Below are 22,082 nucleotides of genomic sequence, written 5' to 3'. Positions count from 1 at the left end.
GGGAGGGGGGTTTCAAAGTGGATTTGTGAAAATGACAAACAACAGGCTGCAGAAATTAAAATGATCAAAAGCAGAATGATGGATCAGCCATAGAAGGGCCTGTAACCCATGGAAGAAAGGGACCACCAGCGATGGCTTTTGGGGCAACGTGCGCGGTACTCCCGAGGAATGGGAGGGTAAAAGGGTGGCCAGCACTTTACTTAGTGCGTGGCCACAGTTGTGTGAGGCGTGTGGAAGGCAAATCCAATGACTGGGAGACAAGCGGGGGGGATGGGATCAATAGTGAGGAATGACAGGCGTACCTGGACTTAAAGCTCCGTAAAGATTTGGTACACTGCAGTACCTGAAAATCTGGTATTTTATTTGAGCCGATTAATTTTGAATTTCTAGATTCCTTTTTGCTTCCCAAGGGAAGGGAGGGGGCGTCTCCTTCTGGAAAGGTGGAGAGGCACACGGGGTTGGGAAAGGCAGGAATGGGGACGGGCGTGGAGTGATCAGAGGCGCGCCTCACGAGTCGAGAATCAGATTTCAGCCAGACGGGACAAGGGAACAAAAACGATAGGCAAGTTCGGATGTGCCTGGCGTAAGGGTTTCCAGTAAGTTTTATCTTACCGGTAGTACGTAGCAGCAGCAGCAGCGAGCAGCAAGCAGCAGGAGCAGGAGCACAGGTCGGTAGCAGTCGGGCAGCGGGTAAAAGGGGTGAGCCAATTCAGTAGGCGGACCCTGGTGGCAGATTAGTTAGTTAAGTTAATAATCACCATGTAGAGTCGTGTATTACGTCATCAGTGGCAGCCTTAGATCCTGCCTGATCCCTGGTTCTAGATCGTATACTATTACTATCATACCATTATCTGTGATGCAGAAACTATACATGCATCATCTGTCAATTGTACTACATTGAAAGGGCCTTGCATTGTCTCAGTATTCATTTGGTCTCGGATACCGTAGGCATGGAATTTGAATAGCATGCTGTCTCCTTACTATCCAACTTCGGTGACACAATATAGTATGCATTGATCCCACAATCCAAAACCGTAATTGTAGCTCAGCAGCTTATGCATGGTGAAAGAGCGATATTAAATCGTAATCTTCTGGAGCAAAATTCAGTCTCATAGTACTTAGTTCAGGCTCGGCGTACCCACAAGCTGGCCGTTCGTGATTCGCACCGGCCGAGGCCTAACCTGCCTAATTCGGAAGTATTCCCAACCGCCCAGCTGATTCGCATTGGATAATGAATGGCCACAACTCGATGAACTGTTTTAGTCTGCTCACTGATACTATATAATGGAGCTACAATCGCTCGCCAGCCTCTGCATCCTCTGATATCAGAGTCCCTGCCAGCATTCTACATTAGAACAATGACGACATCGAAAGAATGGCAGAAGATGCTCAATGGCGAGCTCTACGCTCCTTGGGATGCAGACCTTCAGGCCAATCGGCAGCGCTGCAAAGAAGCATGCGACAGGTTCAATCAAGCTGGGCAGGTCGCTCGGCGGCGCAGGGTGGAACTATGGCGGGAGTGAGTTCTTCTACCGGCTTTTGGGAGTGCTCTTCAAATTGACCTCCTGATGTACAGCATCCTAGGTGATACGCGCCCTCTGCCTCCAGCCCATTCCGATCCTCGGGAGGATGAGAAGCTCTTTGACGATACAGATCCCTATGTGGACCCTCCCATCTCGGTGGATCACGGCTTGAACTTCAAGGTCGGCAAAAAAACCTTTCTGAACTACAACCTTCATGTCCTGGATACATGTCCCGTGACCATTGGTGAAAGGGTGCTTACCGGTCCGAATCTTTGTATCTACGGGGCTACCCATCCTTTGGACCCAGCTGTGCGACGGGGTATAGAGGGCCCAGAAGCCGGCAAGGAAGTGCATATCGAAGACGATGTCTGGATAGGAGGCAGTGTAATCATCTTAGCCGGAGTTACTATCGGACGAGGCAGTACGGTGGGAGCTGGATCTGTGGTGACAAGGGTATGCCATGCTATATTCTGGCTATTATGTCTCGTAAAGAATCGGTTAAATTTAATTGCAGAGCGTTCCTCCCTTCCATTTTGTTGCCGGAAACCCAGCACGCATCATTCGCCGCATCGAAACGAGCATGGATCCCGATCAGCGCAAAGCAAGTCAACCCGAGTGATGCAGTAATCTTTACAATATGTCATTATTCGCGATCTACTTCTAGATAGACAATCGATAACCCATCGGCGATTTGCAGATCCTGCAAATAAGCGGCATGATCATCGATGGTAACCGATGTACGTATAACTTCATATGATTAGGTAGTCATGCTGTCGTGCAAGTCCGGGGGAGTGTGTCTAGGTTGAATGGTAAGCTTTGAAATTTCCGAAATATTAAGGTGTCACTTACAAATGCCGTCCATGAGATATTTGTATAATCATCTTCGGCCTGAGCCGCACGAGCATCCCAAACCTTTCTTAATATATCAGCAGGGACCGGATTGCGAAACTCCGATCTTCGCTCAACTTCGCGCAGTCTCGTAAGGACATAATACTGCGAATGACGCGAGATACAGTCAGATCCTGCCATAAAGAGTGGGAAGACAAGAATTTCCAGTAACGAGCATTCCGGAGTAATGATCGCCGTCGCGTCGAGAATCTTTCGAACACACTCTTGTATATCAGAGCTGCTAGCTGGCTTCAACGGGTCTAGTAGCCGAAGAATACGCAAGATACATGCAAACTGGAAAGCCTCTGCTATGAACAGCCAGAGAGGGTCATGACTAGGGTACTCTCTTCCTTTTGGATCCCATGCATAGAGCTTGTGCTTTGCTAGGAGCAGGGCGATCTGATACTCATCCCAAGTAAGCCAGCCTAGTGTATGTTCCTTTGCCTTTTCCAGTGCTGCGCCGATGACCAGAAAGACTTCTCTCGGGCACCCATTTACCAATTCGAACTTTCTATCGCTGGCGCAAGCGACTAGCTCACGAATGTCCTGAGAAAAGCACATTCTCTCGGGGCCAGCAGATGCTCGAATTATGTCAAGCCTAGGTTTTCACTAGTGAGCCTTGTATCGGAAACATCAGGCCTGGGTTAACATACCAAGCCAGGTTACCGAGAAAGAACATGGCCCGTTGACGTCGGCCATGTAGCCCCTCGGAGATCAACAGCTGTTTACAGACGGACATGGCACCTGTGATGTGAATGCCATGACTCGATATTCCTGATTCAGAAATCTATTTCCTGTAAGTTTAGATGCTCGAGTAATTAATTGTGGCATAGATAGGGCACACGAAGCCTACATCATGAAGCAACAGGACCTGTATTATCGCTAAGACGGTATCTTGTTCGTCTTCGAGCAAAGATGTCCTTTGGCTCTTACGGATTTCTTCGCTCAGGGCACGTATGGCTTTCATACGATATTCAACCGCCGTGGCTTCGTGTAGGAACTCATCTCCAATCACCCGCCCGAGGTGGGAAGCAGAAAGCCCAAGAAGAGCGTACAATAGCCCGATTTTCTTGCGCGCCAGCGGGAGAATATATGCTCGGTAAGGGTTCTCTGCGTCATCCCCAACCTCAGCGATCTGATGAGGGCAAATAACATCATCATCTGCAGCGTGTCTTTAGTGTCTTGCTATCAATGGTTCGAGGGGTGAGGCCTACAATGGCTTAACAGCCTAGCTGTGTCGGGCGAATCGAGAAGCGTAGTTACATCGTCTGGAAGCTTTGGCAGTGGCCGACTGTGAGCTTCAGCTGGCTTTTCAGGAACAGGTATTCCCTGTGCCGTGGTCTTCGGGCTACCACTCAGATTGGCTGAACAAGCTTGATCACTTTCCAAGTTGGGGGGAGGGGTCTCCGTAACTTCCTGGGTCGGTGGCACCGGGGTATCCAAGGCAGCATCGCTTATTCCTGATCGACCTCCGGTAGGAAATCTACTGTTGGTCGGTATCCGAGCACCCTTCCATTTACCTCGACTAGCAATTCCGCAGAATCTGAACCGTTCTGGGTATCCTCCACATACTAAACCTTTCGAGACACATCGTTGGCAACTCGGACGGCCACGGTCACACTTGCGGCACTTTTGCCGGCAGGTCAAGCAAGCGGCACCTGTACAAGTGATAAGTATCAGATTATCACATACATTATGGGTCGTTACAGTCCTACCAGCTCGTGGCATTCCGCCGTCAACCTGCGGGCTTACTTTCGCATGGAAGGAATAATTGATGATGTCCTAATAAGGCAATGGCATCACATGCAGGGACTGCACCTTATCTCCAAAGCCCTCACGGCGGAAATCCCGGTGACCGCTGCTGCTATCGGCTAAACAGAGCACACAACGTGTTCTGTTACTATCCGACCCCAGAAAATGAGGCTTCATCCCCAGCCTGCTGGTTATTTTTCCCGATTAGGCTTCAGAATTAAGATTATGTAATGGTACCATGTCATGTGACGGTGTTGGACCATGCACCATTCCCACTTTAGGCATTCACTCAGCCCAACTGAGTCTGGAATCTTCGGGTCTACCACAAAGGGTACTATAGTTGATTAAATGGGGACTTTTCTTTCCTCCGCAGATGCTTGAGTCGACCCAATATAATCTTCGCAATATTTCATCCTAAATGGCACAGGCACGCTGCCTCATAGTTGTTACACTATGCAGGTCACTTGTTTTTCCTTAGCAACATTTGGATTTAGCCGTTCGCTAAGTTGGCGTTGTTCAGTGCTATTACATAGATGATAACATTTGTCGCCTGTCTGATAGCTAAGTGGTTGATGGGCTTAACGTAGGAGCCTGAGGTTAGATATGGTTTGAAATACGTTGGCCCGTGGTTGGAAATAAGAGTAGCGAAATGAAATAACTTAGTGTTTATATTATTGGGTTTTATGAAATATCTCTTGTTAGCAATGTCTGCCGGAAGTATATAATTTGGCGGCTAACATATCTGAATTACTTGCGAAGCCACAACAGCACACTCACAAAAGGAGTAATCTTTTTACTTATATATTTGAAGCCTAGAAACTTATAGAATACACATATAAGCGCACCAAAACGAGTCGTGAGTGCCAAATTGTTAGCTATCGTCCATACTGAGCGAAAGGCTCTGTCCTGCGCCATTATATCAGCTGGACCGCCGAGCTACCAAGTCACATGACCACTGCCCGTGAGCTTCGTGAGCCGGGCTGTCTGGCATCGACGCAATAGATCCAACCAGCCAAATCCTTCCCAACTTGCCCACGACTGATCCATCCATTTCTTTCTGGGACATATTCTCTCTAGCTTACAGTTAACTGCGCTTGCTATTTTCACACCCGCTCCGCTTTTACCAAATATCCGCCATGGGAGACGTCGCCGTCGAGACCCCGGCGAACAACGTCACGCCTCTCACCAAGGCAGCTCCATTGGACACGATCCCCAACATAGACTCGCTCGAGGGCACAGGAAACGATGGGAGCGATGAATATGCCACATTGAAGAGATTGCAGAGACATCTAGAGTATGTTCCAACGGTGATGATGGTTGCCGCGGCACATGTTGACTCTTCAATAACAGGTACATTCAACTTCAGGAGGAGTACATCAAGGATGAGCAAAGGCAAGCTATATACCATCCTCCTTCGAGCTTACTCTACCCGAGCTAACATTTGCTACCCGTACAGGAGCTTGAAGAGAGAACTCGTTCGTGCGCAGGAGGAGATCAAGCGGATACAGAGTGTGCCTTTGGTTATCGGCCAGTTTATGGAGGCGATCGATCAGAAGTATGGTGCCGCGCAGAGCTTTCGACATAGAACCAATAACTGACTATCCTAGTACCGGTATTGTTCAATCGTCGACTGGCTCGAATTATGTCGTCCGTATCCTCTCCACGCTCGACCGCGAGAAGCTCAAGCCTTCGTCTTCGGTCGCACTCCACCGTCACTCCAATGCCCTTGTCGATATCCTACCCCCGGAGGCTGACTCCTCCATTGCTATGCTGGGCGAGAACGAGAAGCCAGATGTGACTTATGCGGATGTTGGTGGTCTTGACATGCAGAAGCAGGAGATCAGGGAAGCAGTCGAGCTGCCTTTGACGCACTTTGACCTTTACAAGCAGATCGGTGAGCATACCCTCCTTTCAATGCTGCTTCTTCTGTTAAGAGTCCATTACTAATGCTGGCGATAGGTATCGATCCTCCCCGCGGTGTCCTCCTTTACGGCCCTCCCGGTACGGGTAAGACTATGCTGGTCAAGGCGGTGGCAAACAGCACGACCGCCAGCTTTATCCGTGTAAACGGCTCGGAATTCGTTCAGAAATACCTTGGTGAAGGACCTCGCATGGTTCGTGATGTTTTCAGAATGGCGCGGGAGAACTCCCCGGCTATCATTTTCATTGATGAAATTGATGCCATCGCCACGAAGCGTTTCGACGCCCAGACGGGTGCAGACCGTGAGGTGCAGCGTATCTTGCTGGAACTTCTCAATCAGATGGATGGATTCGAGCAGTCGAGCAACGTCAAGGTCATCATGGCCACCAACAGAGCTGATACTCTGGACCCGGCCCTGCTTCGTCCGGGTCGTCTGGACCGGAAGATCGAGTTCCCGTCTTTGCGGGACCGGCGTGAACGCCGGTTGATTTTCTCTACGATAGCATCCAAGATGTCTCTTTCGCCGGAAGTTGACCTGGACTCGCTGATTGTGCGCAACGAGCCCCTCTCTGGTGCGGTCATTGCCGCCATCATGCAAGAGGCTGGTCTCCGTGCTGTCCGAAAGAACCGTTACAACATCATCCAGTCGGATCTCGAGGATGCTTACGCCGCCCAGGTGAAGACCGGACAGGAAGCGGATAGGTACGGAGCATTGTCTATGCTACCCGCGATCGGGACATGGCTAACCAAGCATACAGACTCGAATTCTACCGGTAAATCAAGTATGGGACGTGCATTAAGCTGGATATCGGATTACGCAAGGCGAACAGGGGGACCGTTAGCTGTATTATCAACATCTAGGCTATTTCACATTAGGACAACGACTGACGCATTGGGTATTCCGCTGGGGTAGTCTATCGGTTGGGACCAAGTACCTTGTAGAAAGTAGAACAGTAACCCACGTTGATACCGCCACTTGGCCGGGGCGGTCATTCAACAGATGCAAGCTCCAGTTGGACGGCTACCCGAGCCTCTCAGGATCTACAGGAGTACGTGTCTGGCTCTGTGCTGCCTATTTAGTAGACAGGTCAGCGATAGGTAGATAGGACCTGTCCGCAGCTGTTGGTTAGTTTAGCAAGGCGGTTGCGCTAGTTTGAAGTAGGCAGGCACCGGGAACCTAAGGCGGTCTTACATCATCACCCGCGCTCGGATTCGCGTGATCCGACCATCACGATAAGGCCTCAAGGAACAAGGAGACCTCCAGGAAGCTTCGGATGAAGCTCAGAGAGAGATACAAAGATGGGAAGATGGGATAGCTAGACTAAACTTATTGTACCTGATATTTTGAACCCTAGAGAAGATGTACCTGGGCGACCTGGCAGCTACAATCAACTGGAGCGATAACCCGTGACGATCCCCTTGCCAAATGACGCAGCCAGGCTGGCCAACCATTGGCTGCGACCTGGCAGGTCGCTCCGCAACCAGCGCCTCCCGGCTCTAAGTCACCCGCATCACTCTTCCCTACCCCCAGACCTCCTCTTTTCCCCTGCTATCCTCCATCTCTTCTTCATCGTTCTCTGTCCCTATCATCATTTCTATTCATACGTGCATCTGTCAGTTTTCTTGACCCAGCCCATCTTATCCCGCTGGGTAGTCGTTTCCGCCGTCGCCCATCATGAAGTCAGCCTCCTTGCTCACAGCATCCGTGCTGTTGGGCTGTGCCTCCGCCGAGGTTCACAAGCTCAAGCTTAACAAGGTGCCTTTGGAAGAGCAGCTTGTGAGTGTGGCCTTATCATTACATCTTTTTCTTAGCTAGCTAGCTAGCTAGCTTCTTTGAAGCTCCAGTATGATTCAAAGCTGATTCCGTGGTCTATAGTACACGCATAACATCGACGCCCATGTCCGCGCTTTGGGCCAGAAGTACATGGGTATCCGCCCGTCCATCCACAAAGAGCTGGTCGAGGAGAACCCTATCAATGACATGAGCCGTCATGATGTCCTGGTGGACAACTTCCTGAATGCACAGTGTATGGAGATACCGTCTTATATGGCTGATCGCTGCTGACCCTTCCTGCCATAGACTTCTCTGAGATCGAGCTGGGTACTCCCCCCCAGAAGTTCAAGGTTGTCCTGGACACTGGTAGCTCGAATCTTTGGGTTCCTTCGAGCGAATGCAGCTCTATTGCCTGCTACCTCCACAACAAGTATGACTCTTCTGCCTCGAGTACGTACCACAAGAACGGCAGTGAATTCGCCATCAAGTACGGCTCTGGCAGCCTTAGCGGGTTCATTTCTCAGGACACCCTGAAGATTGGCGACCTGAAGGTCAAGGGACAGGACTTCGCTGAGGCGACCAACGAGCCTGGTCTTGCCTTTGCCTTCGGCCGGTTCGATGGCATTCTCGGCTTGGGTTATGACACCATCTCCGTGAACAAGATTGTTCCTCCCTTCTACAACATGCTTGACCAGGGTCTCCTTGACGAGCCTGTCTTTGCCTTTTACCTTGGAGACACCAACAAGGAGGGTGACGATTCCGTGGCGACTTTCGGTGGCGTCGACAAGGACCACTACACTGGCGAGCTGATCAAGATCCCCCTCCGTCGCAAGGCTTACTGGGAGGTTGACCTTGACGCCATTGCTCTTGGCGACGATGTTGCTGAGTTGGATAACACCGGTGTCATCCTGGACACTGGTACTTCCCTGATTGCTCTGCCTGCTGACTTGGCCGAGATGATGTAAGTCAAAAAGTCTTGGATGTCTTGATTGAACAAACAAGTTGCTAACAGTCTTCTAGCAATGCTCAGATCGGTGCTAAGAAGGGCTGGACCGGCCAGTACACCGTTGACTGCGACAAGCGCTCGTCCCTGCCCGACGTTACCTTCACCCTTGCCGGCCACAACTTCACCATCACCTCGTATGACTACACCTTGGAGGTGCAGGGCTCTTGCGTCAGTGCCTTCATGGGCATGGACTTCCCTGAGCCGGTTGGTCCTTTGGCCATTTTGGGCGATGCGTTCCTGCGCAAGTGGTACAGTGTGTATGACCTTGGCAACAGCGCTGTTGGTCTGGCTAAGGCTAAGTAAGCGGGTTTTGCGGGATGATGTGGTATCTATGATGCTGCCTTTGCTTCATCATTGCTTCTTGTAGCTTGATCTATGATTTTGGCAGACGAACACACGTAATGTTGTGAATGGTTATCCTCATGTTTGCAGCGGTTGCCGGATAGATTCTAGGGATCTTCAATGGAAAGCCGGTGATATTATTTGACATATGTTGGCATTTAGGATGTAAATGGTTATGCAATATGATAGTAACAACCTCAAACTGATTGGAATTGACGTAAACCGCGTGATGCAGTAACAATAAGAAGCAACCGCGGTACCAGCCGAGTCTGGGCCGGCGAGTCTCGCCCCGCACAGGCCAGGCGCCAAAACCCAAGCAACTCTCTTGGCAGCCAAGCCTTCTTCATCACGCTCTCACCACCTCCTCCATCCAGACTTTCTCTCTGCTCTGTCTTTGTTTCATCATCCCCCACGACTGCCCTTCTCTTTAGCCGCTCTTCAATCTCCATACCCGATCGCTTCTTTGTCCCTTCGTCTGCGCTCGATATTACGAGCCCAGATTGACCCGCTTTCCACCTTTACCCGATACACCTCCACAGCGCAAACCCGCGCCCGCCTTATTGACTTCGTCGCGTCCTAGCGTGGCGAACCATCCCGCGACAACTCCATCACTTGTCCACCTGACCCCGTTCCATTCAAATACACTTCCTTCGTATCGAGATCCTCGTGCGCCGCTGCGATTAAGCTAGGTCGCTGTTGTTCCTACCGACGGCAGAAGTTTCGGGAATGGCTTCATAGCTATCGAGCTCGATCCTTTTCTTTCTTCCTTTCGTTCCCTTTCGTTATCGAAAATAAATCCGTCCGCGGCCCCTCGCCCGACACTGCCTCACTCTCGGTGTTAGGGAGGCAGGAGGGGGGTTGGATACCTACAATTACTAGGAGAGCTTGCTGAGTCGACCTGTGTGAAAGAGTTATCCAGGCATGCTTCTCCGGTTACCGCCTAGCCTCCATTACCCGATCACCGTCACGTCGCTGCTGAAACAGCCCGGTGATAAGGTGGAACGGGATGAGGCGCTGTTCTGGTATGTGTACCAGACGACTGTGACGGAGGGGGATGGGCTGGGGAATAAGGTGGATGTGAAGCGCAAGTTCCCGACGAAGTTCGAATCGACGGTTGATGGGGAGGTGGTGCAGTGGAAGATTGAAAAGGGGGATGTTATTGATGAGCCGTATGTTCCGATGCTGTCACTTATTTGGAGCTGGTGTTGGGATGCTGATATTTGGTTAGGGTCGATGTTTTGGAAGTTGATGAGCCATGTGCTCATGAGGTCCAGTTTGGTGGGCTCTGTGCCATTTGTGGCAAGGATATGACTGAGTAGGTGAAAACAGTGTTTTGGTGTTGGGCTTCGCTTACGATTGTTTGCAGCTTTTCGTACAATACTGAGGTGACGGATGTGCATCGCGCGCCGATTCAGATGGCCCACGATAATACCACGTTGACTGTCAGTGAACAAGAAGCTACGCGGGTGGAAGAGGATGCGAAACGCCGCTTACTGGCGAATCGGAAACTGTCGCTGGTCGTCGATCTGGACCAGACCATTATTCATGCTACCGTCGACCCGACTGTCGGAGAATGGATGCAGGACAAGGAAAACCCGAATTATCAGGCTCTGAGCGATGTGCGTGCGTTTCAGCTGGTAGATGATGGGCCGGGAATGCGCGGGTGCTGGTACTATGTGAAGCTACGACCGGGTCTAGAGTCGTTTCTACAGAATGTGTCGGAGATGTATGAGCTGCATATCTACACCATGGGAACGAGGTCCTATGCGCAACATATCGCTAGTATCATAGATCCAGACCGCAAACTCTTTGGTGACCGTATTCTCAGCCGAGATGAGAGTGGCAGCTTGGTGGCCAAGAACCTGCACCGGCTGTTTCCGGTGGACACCAAGATGGTCGTCATTATCGACGACCGCGGGGACGTCTGGCGCTGGAACCCCAATCTCATCAAGGTGTCGCCGTACGACTTCTTCGTCGGCATCGGGGACATCAACTCTAGTTTCCTCCCGAAGAAGCAGGAGCTGGGACCTCCCAGCAAAGGGGGTGAGAAGCCGGCAGCGAAGACAGCCAAGGGGGGGTTGGCGGAACATCATGTCAACGGGGCGACGGCAAAGAGAGACGACCAGACAGAGGTATCGACATTGGAACAGCTGGTAACCATGGGTGGCGGCGATAATCCCAGGTTATTACAAGAGCAGAGCGATGCACAAGAGGAGACAATCATGCATCAAGTGGAGGACCGACCATTACTGCAGAAGCAAAAGGAGCTAGACGCGGAGGACGATGCAGCAGAGAGCAGCGATACATCCAGCAGCATAGACGACTCACAAGATCTGAGCAAGCACCGACATCACCTACTGGAGGACAACGACCGAGAGCTGTTCGACCTCGAGGTGCGTTTGGAGCAAGTACACCGGGACTTTTTCGACGAATATGACCGACGACGTTCACGGGCACTGGGTGGACGAGTCGCCGCCCTGCGCGGCGAAAAGCCGTCTAAGGAGAAGGACGTCGACCTGAAATTAGTCCCGGACGTCAAGATCATTATGCCTCAAATGAAGCATCGCATCCTCGGCGGCGTGACCCTCGTGTTTTCCGGCGTGCTTCCCCTCGGCACGGATACACAAAACGCCGACATCTCCCTCTGGGCGAAGAGCTTCGGGGCAGTCATTGCATCAAAGATCAACATGAAGACCACGCACCTCGTCGCGGGGCGGAACCGCACGGCCAAAGTGCGCGAAGCGACCCGGTACCCGAAAGTCAAGATCGTCACGACACAATGGCTCCTGGACTGCCTGACACAATGGAAGCGCCTAGCGGAGGAACCGTACCTCCTGCCTGTGCATCCAGACGACCGCGGCGAGCCGATCTCACCGGGATCCAAAGAAGTAGCGGAGAGCGCGTGGCTCTCATCGTCGGACGAGGCAACGGGCGACTCTGTAGCGGATGACGAAGAGGCAACAGAGGAGATTCTCAAATCCGCAGGCATATCCGAAATGTCGCCCCTCGGCTACGACGACGAGGAGCAGGCCGCGGTCCACGATGAGCTCAAGGAGTTCCTGGGCAGTGATGATGAGAGTGAGAGCGACAGCGAAGCCACATTCATGGATGAGCCAGGCACTCCTGCCAGCAAGAAGCGGAAGCGCGAGGAAGGAGAAGGCGGCGACGATGACGACGACCAGGATATGGATAGTGCCGGCGAGGGCGACGAGCCAGGCTCGCGGCTAGCTCAGCGGATCAAGCGGTCATACGAGCGCAGCACGGGGCTGAAGGAGGTAGCCAGCGCAGGGGCGGTAGAGTCGACTGCAAGCACAACAGCATCTGCAACTGAACCGGGGACAGAGGAGCCGGAGCAGGTTGCTGACAAGTCGAGCCCGCCTGATCCCGCAGAGGTGGATCCGGCCGACGAGGATGACGAGCTGGAGCGCGAGATGATGGCAGCACTGGAGGGAGGGGATTACAATTCGGAGGCGGAGGAACAAATTGCGAATGAGAATGGATAGTCAGTAGCTAGGTTGGGATATTTAGTTGGATGTATTTGGCGTTGTGATATTTGCCATGTTGCCATGTTTGCCATGTTTGCCAATAAGTGATGGCATAGCGAGGGCGTTTGAGATATATAGGAAAATACAACACTGAATATATGCTACAGATACCAGTATAAGGTTGAGTATGAGCAAGAGCTCTGTATCATCCATTGAAATCATACAATCATATCTCATAATACATAAACTATCCCACCCATCTCTTCTCAAAGAGGGATAGAAATCAACGATAAAGATCCCGATTAACCTGCCACGACATAATAATCATCCAGACATAAAAGATAGTATTCACCAATTCAAACGCAAACGCCGTTCTCCAACAATTGCCTGTCCCAGAAACACCAATTAGCATACCCTTACCCCCCAATTTATCAAAAAGAAAAAAAAGAGAAAGGAATGAAAACTCACAAATAGTCTCCTCCTCAATCCACGCCAATGTCTTCCACCCATCGCCCACAGGCTTAACATTATCAATATAATTGCGACAATTATCATTCACGTTCGCGACGACCCCATACAATTGGAGCGATGTCTCCACTAGTCCCGTTAACCATAGCACGAAGAGAATAAACCCTCCTATGATGATTATCCCGGGCAGGAGGAAGCGTTGCGCCGCTAGGATTAGGATGAAGATTACGAAGAAGATGCCGAGCGCGCCGGTTGTTATCATGTAGGGGAAGAGCCTATTTTATTTCCTCCGGAGGAGGGGGGGGGTGTTAGTTTGGTGGTTTTGGGGGTGAAATTGGGGGATATGGGGAAGGAATGAAGGGTATCGTACCAAGGAACTTCCAATCCCAAGTCATTTTGAACTGTCATGAACCAGGCGAATATTCCCAGACAGATTGCGGAGGAGGAGAGGACCACGATGATCCAGATGTTGAGTTGGAGTTCCGGCCAGTGGTAGCGGCGGGGTCGGCGGTGGTAGATTCGCATTGCCATTTTGGTTTAGTATTTGTTCCTTTGGGGGTGGGGTGGTGGTGAGTATAGATGTGTGCGGTGAGTGTGGTGTGTAGTATATAGACAATTGGGTTGACCGGATGTATATAGTAAGTAGTAGTAAGTGGTAGAGTGCAGTGGTGGTTGTAGTATGTATCAAGAATGATCTTCCGGGGTATGCTGATATAAATCTAATATCGCATTATATCATCATATCAGGCTGAAACAATAACTCCGCCTTAACCCTCATTCAACTTAGTATTGACAACGCATCAGGGTTGACCGTAATGGGGCGAGGCGAGACGAGGCGTGGGTTGGGCGGATATGATATGATGCCTGGCGGGTCTAGAACTGTGCTTGATGTGTAGGTATCAAAGTATCGAGGCGAGCAAAAAATCAAGGAATGACAATTGACAAGTTAAGGAAAGAATGCAAGAAAAGTAAATCAGAGAATGAAAGAAAGACAGACAATTATGGAGTACTTACTACTCTTCATCATGGGCGTTGGAAATTCCGGTGGCAGGAGGAAAACTAATGCGGTGGCAGGGCGGGTAAATTTAGTAGTATCTACATCCATCCATCCATCTTCCATTCTCCGCATGGTCAAGCTCACACTAATTAGAGTTACTCCGGATAAGCTTTAACATTGATTGATTCAGATTGCTCATTAGTTCTCTAGTTCTACTCTAGTTCTCACCCCCTACAGCCACAGGCTTCTGCATTACAGCAAGGTATCTCCCAGGGCACTCCGCACAATCGAACATCCCGTCCGGATGGTGTCGCTAGCGCCATGCTCCTCCAGGCTGGGGTTCACCTCCACCAGATCCATCGCCACCAGGTTACCCGTCTCGTGCACACACTCGCAGATGAAGTCACCCTCGCGCAGCGTCAGTCCACCACGCACAGGGGTACCCGTGCTAGGCGCCCACTGCGGGTCCAGCGCGTCCACGTCGAACGACAGGTGGATCGGTGTGTCATTGCCAATGTGCGCCAGGGCCATTTCGACCACGCGGCCGATGCCGTACCTGCAGGTTGTCAGAACACCACTGCATCATCGGAGGATACTCAAGGGTAAGGAGGAGGAAACCTACCGATCAACATCATGCATGCTAAACGCCTTGATGCCATGCTCACGAAGCAGCTGCTTCTCACCGCGATCCACATCCCGAAGACCAATGTACACCAGCTTGCGGGTGTTGACAATGTGCTCATCCTGCAGCCAGCCGAAGATATCCTTTTGTTCCTCACGAGCCAAGCGCGTCAAGAACGCCATGGGCATACCGTGAATGTTACCACTAGGGCTCATCTCAGGAATGTTGATATCGGCGTGCGCATCCACCCAGATGACAGCCATCTCACGACCCAGTCGCTCACGAATCGCCTTGGCCGTGCCGGAAATGGTACCGATAGCGATGGAGTGATCACCACCCAGAGTCAGCACGAACTTGCCCTCCTTGGCGTGCTCGTAGACCTGGGCGCTCAGCGACTCGGTAACGGCGCTGACCGACCGGGGCTTCTTCATGCCGCGGTGGTCGGGGTCGGACTCGGGCATCTTATCTTCGTAGTGGTGGACCTTCTCGTCATAGTGCAGTTCGTAGCCCAGATCGTCGCGCAGTTGCTCGAGCAGACCGGCTTGAACGAGAGCCATCGGGGCTGCTTCGACGCCCATCTTGCACTGTGGTCGGGGTGTGTATGGTTAGTGGGGGTTCTTCCTTTTACTATGCACGCTACTAGATGATCGACGGATCCGTCGTCATGGAATTCTTCTGTACGTACCTGCCCGCCATTGAAACCAACGGCCACGACGCCCAGCTGGTTGGGCTTGGAGAGGAATCTCTGCCGGATTGTAGAAGGAGAAGTCATGGTGAATGTGTGTAAGAGAGAGAGGAGAGGAGAGGGGAAGAGTTGGAGGGGTAGGTCGCGTGGGATGAAGGAAGGAAGAAAAAGAAAAGGTTCTAGAAGGGCGGACCCAAAGATGAGATAAGATCGTGAGTGGAGACGATCCGAGGTAGACTCCAAAGCACCACCACAAGAAGTTGGACCCTTGGGAGAGAGTTAGGAAAAGAGAAGAGAAGTTAGAAGGGATGAAGGAAGAAGTAGAATTCCAGATAATACTGAAAGAAAGAAGAATGAAACCGGATTGCAGGGGCGACGAGCCGGTTAAAAGCATTCTCAGCCGTGGGGCGTCCGCGATCGCTAAGACCTGCTTTTAGGGAACGGTTGTTCCCCTAAGTACAGGTCCAGGAGAGCATCCACTTCCTCCGCCCGTTTCCATTAGCAATTCACCCCCGACAGATGACGTTCGGGGATAAGAGGGGATAAGGGTGGGGGAAAATCACCGTGTGATGGGTATCATGCATGCTTATTGCTATCTATTGCTTTATCTATGTACTATACAGGTATACATTATCGCTGATCCAAGATCAACTCCCGCAGAATCGCATCTGCTCTCGGCGCTTCCACTCGTCCCTTCTCGCCCATGCGCATCATCTGCCCGACAAACCAGCCCAGCTTGCCCAGTTGGTTCTTTTGTCGGATCTGTTCTACCATGGCGGGGTTCAAGTTGATTGCTGCCTCCGCCAGCGCTACATACTCCTCGCGCGACAGTGGCCGCAGCAGCAGGTTCTCCTCCTCCAGCAGCTGGGGGATCGGCCGCTCATCCCCCGCGAACACCATGGCGAGTACCTGCTTCGCCGTCGGCCCTGTGATGTGCTTCCGCTGCAGCTGGTCGATCAGCGCGGCCAGGCTCGGGGCAGGCACCCGCGCCGCATCCCACGCTTCCTCCGCTTTGGCCCATAGACCCCCAAGCTCATGAAGAACCCAGTTGCCGGCCACCCGCGCCAGTCCTTCTTGTGCCTTGGGGTCCTGATCCGACTGCAGCGCTCGCAGGAGGTCCACGACTTCCTGATAGTACTCCAACCGCGCGCCGTCTTCCAGTTCCACCAGCGGCTTCGCATCCTCGATGGGCAGCCCATACTCCGGCCCAGCCAGTTGTTCAATAAGCGCATCCGAGGACGTTGGGAGATTGGTCTGAAGCGCTGCCACGAGGTCGGCGCCGATGTATAGGGGCGGAAGATCCGGGTCGGGCATATAGCGATAGTCGACCTCCCCCTCTTTGCCTCGTAGTTTGCGCGTTTCGGTGCTTCCAATAGTCCAGCCGCGGGTTTCACCTTCTACCACCCCGCCACTCTCAAGGACGGCAATCTGCCGGTTCTTCTCCGCAATGATGGCATCCTCAACCGCCTTGAAACTGCTCAGGTTCTTGATCTCCGTGCGTTGTCCGAGTCCGCCGATGCCACCGTACTGATGCGTGCCGGCTGTGTCACCTCGCTGGCGGATGGAGACGTTGACGTCAGCCCGCAGACCTCCCAGCTCCATGCCAGTTGTCACCGCATTACATGACTGCAAGATGGACTGGATCTTCCGAACACAGGCCGCCGCGGTGGCGGGAGTATGGATCTGCGGCATAGTGATGATCTCGACGAGGGGGTGGGAGACACGGTTAAAGTCGAGGAGTTGCGTCGAGGGCGGATATTCTTGCGACTTGGCGGTATCCTGTTCCATCTGGACCTGTTTGATGCCGATGCGAACCGTGTCGCCGTCCTCAGGCGCAATGCCATCATGGCGGAACAGGTCTACATAGCCATTCTTCGCAAAAGGCTCTACTCTGTGTCAGAGCACTAATAGGCGGCGAGAGAGGGAGGGAACTATATTACCGTAGTATTGGGTGATCTGGTATCCGGCCGGCTGGTCCTGGTAGAAGTAATGCTTGCGGTCGAATTTGCTGACTGGCTGTATCTCGCAGTTCAAAGCAAGGGCGGCGCGGAGGGCGGGGAGGAGCGTTGCGATTTGAAACTCCTACACCATAGCTGTAAGTATCTGCACCTCATGCATAGAGAAATCATCCACAAACCGGTTGCGACCCCGGGAATGCTAGATCGAACAGCGCAACGTTCGAATTGGGAAGATCCGTAGATGATGTAGACGCTCCTGCTCAGCGATCAGCCAGACAATTCAGTCCAATTGTCTAGAATCCAGTCACACACGCGAAAATAATTTGGACTCGGTGTTCAACTGCGCGTGGATCTCAATGCCCACGGTCAACTCCCATTTCTGTCGGGAGGCCTCCTCATTCTCTCGAGTCTGTCGCTTGCGCGCCTTGACGGCCTTGGCGTCCTGTTTCAGCTGCTTTCGCAGGGGAATGCGGTCCGGCGAGTCGGTCGTCGCTGTTTGGAGGGATCGAATGGGATGCGAAAGGGACAAGGCAGGGAGGGGTCTAAGGGCGCGCCTGGCAGTCTGCGGCCGGGGAAGATGGCATTGCGGGCAGGCGAGCGAGTGGGTTGCTCGCGGGCACTGCCGAAGCCACGGTCGAAGCATGAGCCCGAGGGCAAGGAAGGTAGGCGAAAGGACGGGTCCACGAGAAGAAGGAAGAGAAGATCGGACCGGTCGCGGTGGGAGAGATGGCAAAGAAATTGGCACAATCCTTGAGGTCTGGAATCTGGACTGGAATCGATGAAGGACGGGAATTAAGCGCGGGCGGAGATCACGGCCCGTACCATACGGTAATTACCCTCACCGCTGGTATACCATCGAGATAATAGATATCATATCGATATTCGGTACGAATGGTAACAAAGTATACAATAACTCAAAATGAAGGAATGGAATGGAATGGAGGGGAATACTACTCTTAGTGCGATAATAGTCTTCATCTGCACCAATAAGAATATGCCCGAATGATGTTCCAAGACATCCTATTCGCGATGCGCTGTGAACAGTGTTCGGAGGCAGCCAGTGCCAGCGGTTCAGCTGCAAGTCATGCTTCCAAGAGTAATTCCAGGAAAGGGAATGTCATGCATCTCTTCAACAACCCGCGGATCAGCGGAACAAAGCAGACAGAGAATGAGAGCGGGATAAAAGTTAGATACAAACAACAACCCCTCGATACCAGCACATGAATGGCTTCTCACCAACTCATCGTCGGGGATGGATGAATGACTGACCTACTTAGGGCCCATCGTGTCCAACAACGATAACGCCGAAGAATTTCAGTCATGCAAGGTGGGATCGGCAGCGAGTCACCGTCAGCCAACGCAGCATAAACTTCGAGGATGTTACCAGCATGGAGGGGGAACAGATGATCCCCAAATGAAGCCCGCATGGGATTGATTTTGTAGTATAGAAAAAGAAGATGTCGAGTTGCTGCTCTTCAACTATCGATAGCATGTGGATCCTCTGCACATCCCACCTTCTGTATTTCTTCCCTCATTTTTTTACTTCTCCCTCGTCCTTTTCGCTGCTCTCTATTGCGCTTCTCTTTCTCTACTCCTCTCATTTTCAGTCAATGTATTAATAAATCGTCCATCTCGCAATCGAGAAAAAGAAAGCATCCGACATCCCGTCTCTGACAGGGAAGGGCCCCTCGCGATCGGAGCAGATCAGGAACTCGGGGCGCCTACCACCACGAATGAGACTCCCTCAAGGCTGCCTCACGTCCAAAAAAAAGGACCTGTTCAGCGCTTTTCTTCGTCGCTCTTGTCGGAGATTTGTCTCATCTTCGTCCTGGGTGTTGGGGGCTGATTCGCCTTGTCCATCCAGTATTTACTGTTGATTATTTCCGGTTCTGACTGTCATCCCGTCTACCTTCCATCTATACAATTAGTTTCTCTTTCTCTCGCTCTCTCGATACTGCCTAGACCCCAAACCGATCTAAAAACCCGGCTAATCGGCGGGATCTCCAGTGGAGGGATCCATAGTCCGTCAGTGATCTTCAAACTACGCTTGTCAAGGGTATTCCGATCCGCTACACAGGGAGGAAGAGACCTATCAACCGCATTCTGTCCTACATTCTTGGACCCTCGTCCGAGATTCGCGCCGTCTCTGAGGCCCTACCCTTCTCCCTTGATATGCCTTGGATGCTTCCCCTCCAAACACCATCACCATCACCCTTTCAGAGTACCTTTTGATTGTTCTTTCTGTTCACCTTTTGGGGTATGGCTGGTTTGCGCTGCGGCCTTTTGAAGCTACCATATTGACCACTAGTAACCACCCGATCTACCCATGATGCCCTTCTACTCTAGCTCTACTCGTTCCAAAAAATCTAAGAAAGATGGAACGAGCAGAGCATCCACGGCTTCGGTCATCTCTTCAAACTCGCAATCCACCAAAGGTCCCAAACTGTCAGTGGAGAAACCCAAAGTAGACAGCCAAACCAAATCTACTATATCGAAGAGCAACAGCAACGGGTCCACTGCGCGGCCACAAGCAGCTCAGAACAAACATGACCCCGATCGCAAAGCACCCAATGTGTTCGAGTACCTCGAAGATAACTCGACTACAACGGATGATTCGTCTGATGATGAGTACGAGCATCACGTACCCAGCAATAATGCCAAGGGGGCATACAAGAACGCAGTCCGTCAGATGTATCGCCCCGCCGCGCAAGGCACTGATGCCCGCAGCCGGACCTCGTCCATACTGTCAAAGTCCTCGGCGAACTCTCAGAAAACTCCCAGTTCAATTGACATTCCTCCAAGCACCGTCACCTCAAACACGGTGAAGAGCCACATCCCAGCGCACAAACCCTCACTGGACGGGGCATACAGTGGGGTGGGGGCGTTCCCCGACGGCTCGAACTACTATGAGAAACGAAGCGTGGACTTGAATGCAAGACCGGAGACGTATTACCCTCATAATTCTGTCTCTCTTCAGCGGTCGCCACTACCCCCATCGCCGCCGCGAAGCCCTGAAGAAGATCTTCACCGGCCCACACGACGGAACAGGCGCAACACCAAATCCTCATCAGACATCTCCGGATATAGCCTTCTCGCTACACGGCTGAGCTCGGCCACGGAGAGCCAGGAGCCCCGTCTCCCACCTCTGTATCGCCGGTTCGAGAATCTCAACCATCGCGTACTGCTTCATCTTCAGGACGAGATTGCACAAATGGAGGAAGACCTGCGTCTAGTGGATGAGTACGAGGAATTACAACGGGCCGCAACGGCCGAGCAAGAGGGCACGAAAATGCTCCCTGCCTCCCGGCGTATGGATGTCCAAGCACAGGTATACTCCTCCGTTCACTACCGACGTGAGGAGCTCCTCAGTGCGCTAGCTCGAAAGACCGAGCAATACAGTAAGTACCAGCTGCCGGCCGATCGTGGATCCGGATACTAACAATATATCTTCTAGACAATGCCCTCAGCGCATATAGTAGGGTCCTTCAAACACTCCCCCGCGCCTCTACGCAGGATATCAACACATATCGGAACTGGATGAAGCAAACCAACCCCGTCATCGCCGCTGAGACACGGTTCCTCGATTACACCAAAGACCTGATCTCTCTAACTCCACGCATGGCTTCTACCTCGACCGCGAAGCCTATCTTCACCACCATCATCATTGCCTCTACTGCCATCCTCCTACCACTGCTCGCATTCAGCATGATTTCAGAGTTCTCCGGTCGTCTCGTCGTAGTCGCACTCGTAGGAGTCGCTGCGTCAATCATTGCCTCCACCAACTCCACCAGCGCAGACCAGCTCGTTGACTCTCGGGACGGCTGGCGATGCGCAACCATGTATGTTTTCCTCTCCCCCCCCTTCTACAAGACAATAACTAACCCCACGACTCAGATACTTCGGCTTCATGACCGTCGCCGCAATGTTCATCCCCTAACTGACCACTACTTACGATTACCACTAATCAACTAATGACTCGACGAATTTTATTTGGGTAGCGTACATCGTTGTTCTAGCGTTTCTTACACTCGGATTTTATTGAGCCTTGAACAGATTGAGAAATTGGATCTTTTAGAAAGATAGGGCAGGCGTTAACGACACTGGACTGGAAAAACAGATGACAGCCTGGGGTGAGAAGGGGTTATAGGGTGCGCCAAATAGCAGAAACCTTTTTCTTCTTCCCCGTCGTCGTACTTACTATCTACCTCTTAATTTCCTGTCTTTGGTTGATTGATTCTTGTCATGTATTTGAGCGTGTATAATGATGAGAAATTGCTGTATACTACATTCGTTTCACCAATTATGAACTACCAATAATGGGTAATTAAACTAAGTCTTAACCACCCCATAATTCAACATGAGATGCATAACTCTAGTACTAAGAAAAATATGTCAACCCGAGCATCCGAGAATTATTACCGTCATCCTAGACAACATTCCTACTAGTACCTAGACTCTGGAACTATGTAGATAATTTGTTCATCGATTTAAATGACTCTGGTTAATCAATAGTAAAGTTAACTCCATTGGGAATGTGAAAGTAGAGAAAGTAAAGTAAAGCATAGAAAAGCAAAGCAAACCAGACCAACGAGATGAATGATAACATTGAACATCCTATCCATCCATCCATCAATCCATCCATACAAGCCCGCAGAATACCA

The 22,082-nt window shown here is 51.6% G+C and overlaps 11 protein-coding genes across 11 annotated transcripts; 5 read left to right on the top strand and 6 right to left on the bottom strand.

The window, feature by feature from the left end:
- Positions 1-1,358: 1,358 nt before the first annotated feature.
- Positions 1,359-1,971, top strand: BO79DRAFT_221490 (trimeric LpxA-like protein; the record flags this gene model as incomplete). Its single annotated transcript, XM_025683520.1, has 3 exons — positions 1,359-1,519; positions 1,577-1,842; positions 1,946-1,971. The coding sequence occupies 3 exons, from the start codon at positions 1,359-1,361 to the stop codon at positions 1,969-1,971; spliced, it is 453 nt and encodes a 150-aa protein (XP_025535532.1).
- Positions 1,972-2,087: 116 nt separating this feature from the next.
- Positions 2,088-4,139, bottom strand: BO79DRAFT_240362 (uncharacterized protein; the record flags this gene model as incomplete). The annotated part of the gene is made up of 6 exons (XM_025685022.1): positions 2,088-2,320; positions 2,373-3,009; positions 3,065-3,198; positions 3,265-3,572; positions 3,626-4,069; positions 4,127-4,139. The coding sequence occupies 6 exons, from the start codon at positions 4,137-4,139 to the stop codon at positions 2,273-2,275; spliced, it is 1,584 nt and encodes a 527-aa protein (XP_025535531.1). The 3' UTR covers positions 2,088-2,272.
- Positions 4,140-5,299: 1,160 nt separating this feature from the next.
- Positions 5,300-6,997, top strand: rpt3 (proteasome regulatory particle base subunit RPT3; the record flags this gene model as incomplete). Its single annotated transcript, XM_025684214.1, has 5 exons — positions 5,300-5,457; positions 5,514-5,555; positions 5,620-5,718; positions 5,771-6,057; positions 6,123-6,997. 5 exons carry the CDS (start codon positions 5,300-5,302, stop codon positions 6,995-6,997), a joined length of 1,461 nt encoding a protein of 486 aa, XP_025535530.1.
- A 275-nt stretch (positions 6,998-7,272) lies between these two features.
- BO79DRAFT_157869 (uncharacterized protein) lies at positions 7,273-7,603 on the bottom strand (the record flags this gene model as incomplete). Its single annotated transcript, XM_025678883.1, has 2 exons — positions 7,273-7,352; positions 7,471-7,603. Coding segments are annotated over 2 exons (213 nt in total), but the record flags the coding sequence as incomplete, so codon positions are not given.
- A 14-nt stretch (positions 7,604-7,617) lies between these two features.
- BO79DRAFT_240360 (pepsin-like aspartic protease) lies at positions 7,618-9,402 on the top strand. The gene is made up of 4 exons (XM_025685021.1): positions 7,618-7,861; positions 7,961-8,111; positions 8,165-8,819; positions 8,879-9,402. The coding sequence occupies exons 1-4, from the start codon at positions 7,760-7,762 to the stop codon at positions 9,165-9,167; spliced, it is 1,197 nt and encodes a 398-aa protein (XP_025535528.1). The 5' UTR covers positions 7,618-7,759; the 3' UTR covers positions 9,168-9,402.
- Positions 9,403-9,957: 555 nt separating this feature from the next.
- Positions 9,958-12,720, top strand: fcpA (protein-serine/threonine phosphatase). The gene is made up of 3 exons (XM_025689371.1): positions 9,958-10,375; positions 10,435-10,521; positions 10,573-12,720. The coding sequence occupies exons 1-3, from the start codon at positions 10,128-10,130 to the stop codon at positions 12,707-12,709; spliced, it is 2,472 nt and encodes an 823-aa protein (XP_025535527.1). The 5' UTR covers positions 9,958-10,127; the 3' UTR covers positions 12,710-12,720.
- A 231-nt stretch (positions 12,721-12,951) lies between these two features.
- Positions 12,952-14,095, bottom strand: BO79DRAFT_202417 (uncharacterized protein). Its single transcript, XM_025681648.1, has 3 exons — positions 13,530-14,095; positions 13,160-13,434; positions 12,952-13,078 (listed from the first exon to the last, which is right to left on the bottom strand). Exons 1-3 carry the CDS (start codon positions 13,688-13,690, stop codon positions 12,975-12,977), a joined length of 540 nt encoding a protein of 179 aa, XP_025535526.1. The 5' UTR covers positions 13,691-14,095; the 3' UTR covers positions 12,952-12,974.
- Positions 14,096-14,325: 230 nt separating this feature from the next.
- On the bottom strand, positions 14,326-15,795 carry BO79DRAFT_240357 (arginase). The gene is made up of 3 exons (XM_025685020.1): positions 15,464-15,795; positions 14,779-15,362; positions 14,326-14,712 (listed from the first exon to the last, which is right to left on the bottom strand). Exons 1-3 carry the CDS (start codon positions 15,548-15,550, stop codon positions 14,409-14,411), a joined length of 975 nt encoding a protein of 324 aa, XP_025535525.1. The 5' UTR covers positions 15,551-15,795; the 3' UTR covers positions 14,326-14,408.
- Positions 15,796-16,036: 241 nt separating this feature from the next.
- On the bottom strand, positions 16,037-18,064 carry BO79DRAFT_290365 (glutamyl-tRNA(Gln) amidotransferase subunit PET112; the record flags this gene model as incomplete). Its single annotated transcript, XM_025688883.1, has 4 exons — positions 16,037-17,349; positions 17,404-17,545; positions 17,601-17,677; positions 17,734-18,064. The coding sequence occupies 4 exons, from the start codon at positions 18,062-18,064 to the stop codon at positions 16,094-16,096; spliced, it is 1,806 nt and encodes a 601-aa protein (XP_025535524.1). The 3' UTR covers positions 16,037-16,093.
- Positions 18,065-19,200: 1,136 nt separating this feature from the next.
- BO79DRAFT_202409 (uncharacterized protein) lies at positions 19,201-19,844 on the bottom strand (the record flags this gene model as incomplete). The annotated part of the gene is made up of 3 exons (XM_025681647.1): positions 19,580-19,844; positions 19,405-19,536; positions 19,201-19,314 (listed from the first exon to the last, which is right to left on the bottom strand). Exons 1-3 carry the CDS (start codon positions 19,628-19,630, stop codon positions 19,201-19,203), a joined length of 297 nt encoding a protein of 98 aa, XP_025535523.1. The 5' UTR covers positions 19,631-19,844.
- On the top strand, positions 19,592-21,500 carry BO79DRAFT_240354 (uncharacterized protein). The gene is made up of 3 exons (XM_025685019.1): positions 19,592-20,819; positions 20,876-21,260; positions 21,316-21,500. Exons 1-3 carry the CDS (start codon positions 19,748-19,750, stop codon positions 21,356-21,358), a joined length of 1,500 nt encoding a protein of 499 aa, XP_025535522.1. The 5' UTR covers positions 19,592-19,747; the 3' UTR covers positions 21,359-21,500.
- Positions 21,501-22,082: the final 582 nt, after the last annotated feature.

Source organism: Aspergillus costaricaensis (assembly GCF_003184835.1).
Source record: "Aspergillus costaricaensis CBS 115574 unplaced genomic scaffold BO79scaffold_38, whole genome shotgun sequence".
NCBI lineage: Eukaryota > Fungi > Ascomycota > Eurotiomycetes > Eurotiales > Aspergillaceae > Aspergillus > Aspergillus costaricensis.
This window is presented reverse-complemented; position numbering and strand designations above follow the sequence as displayed.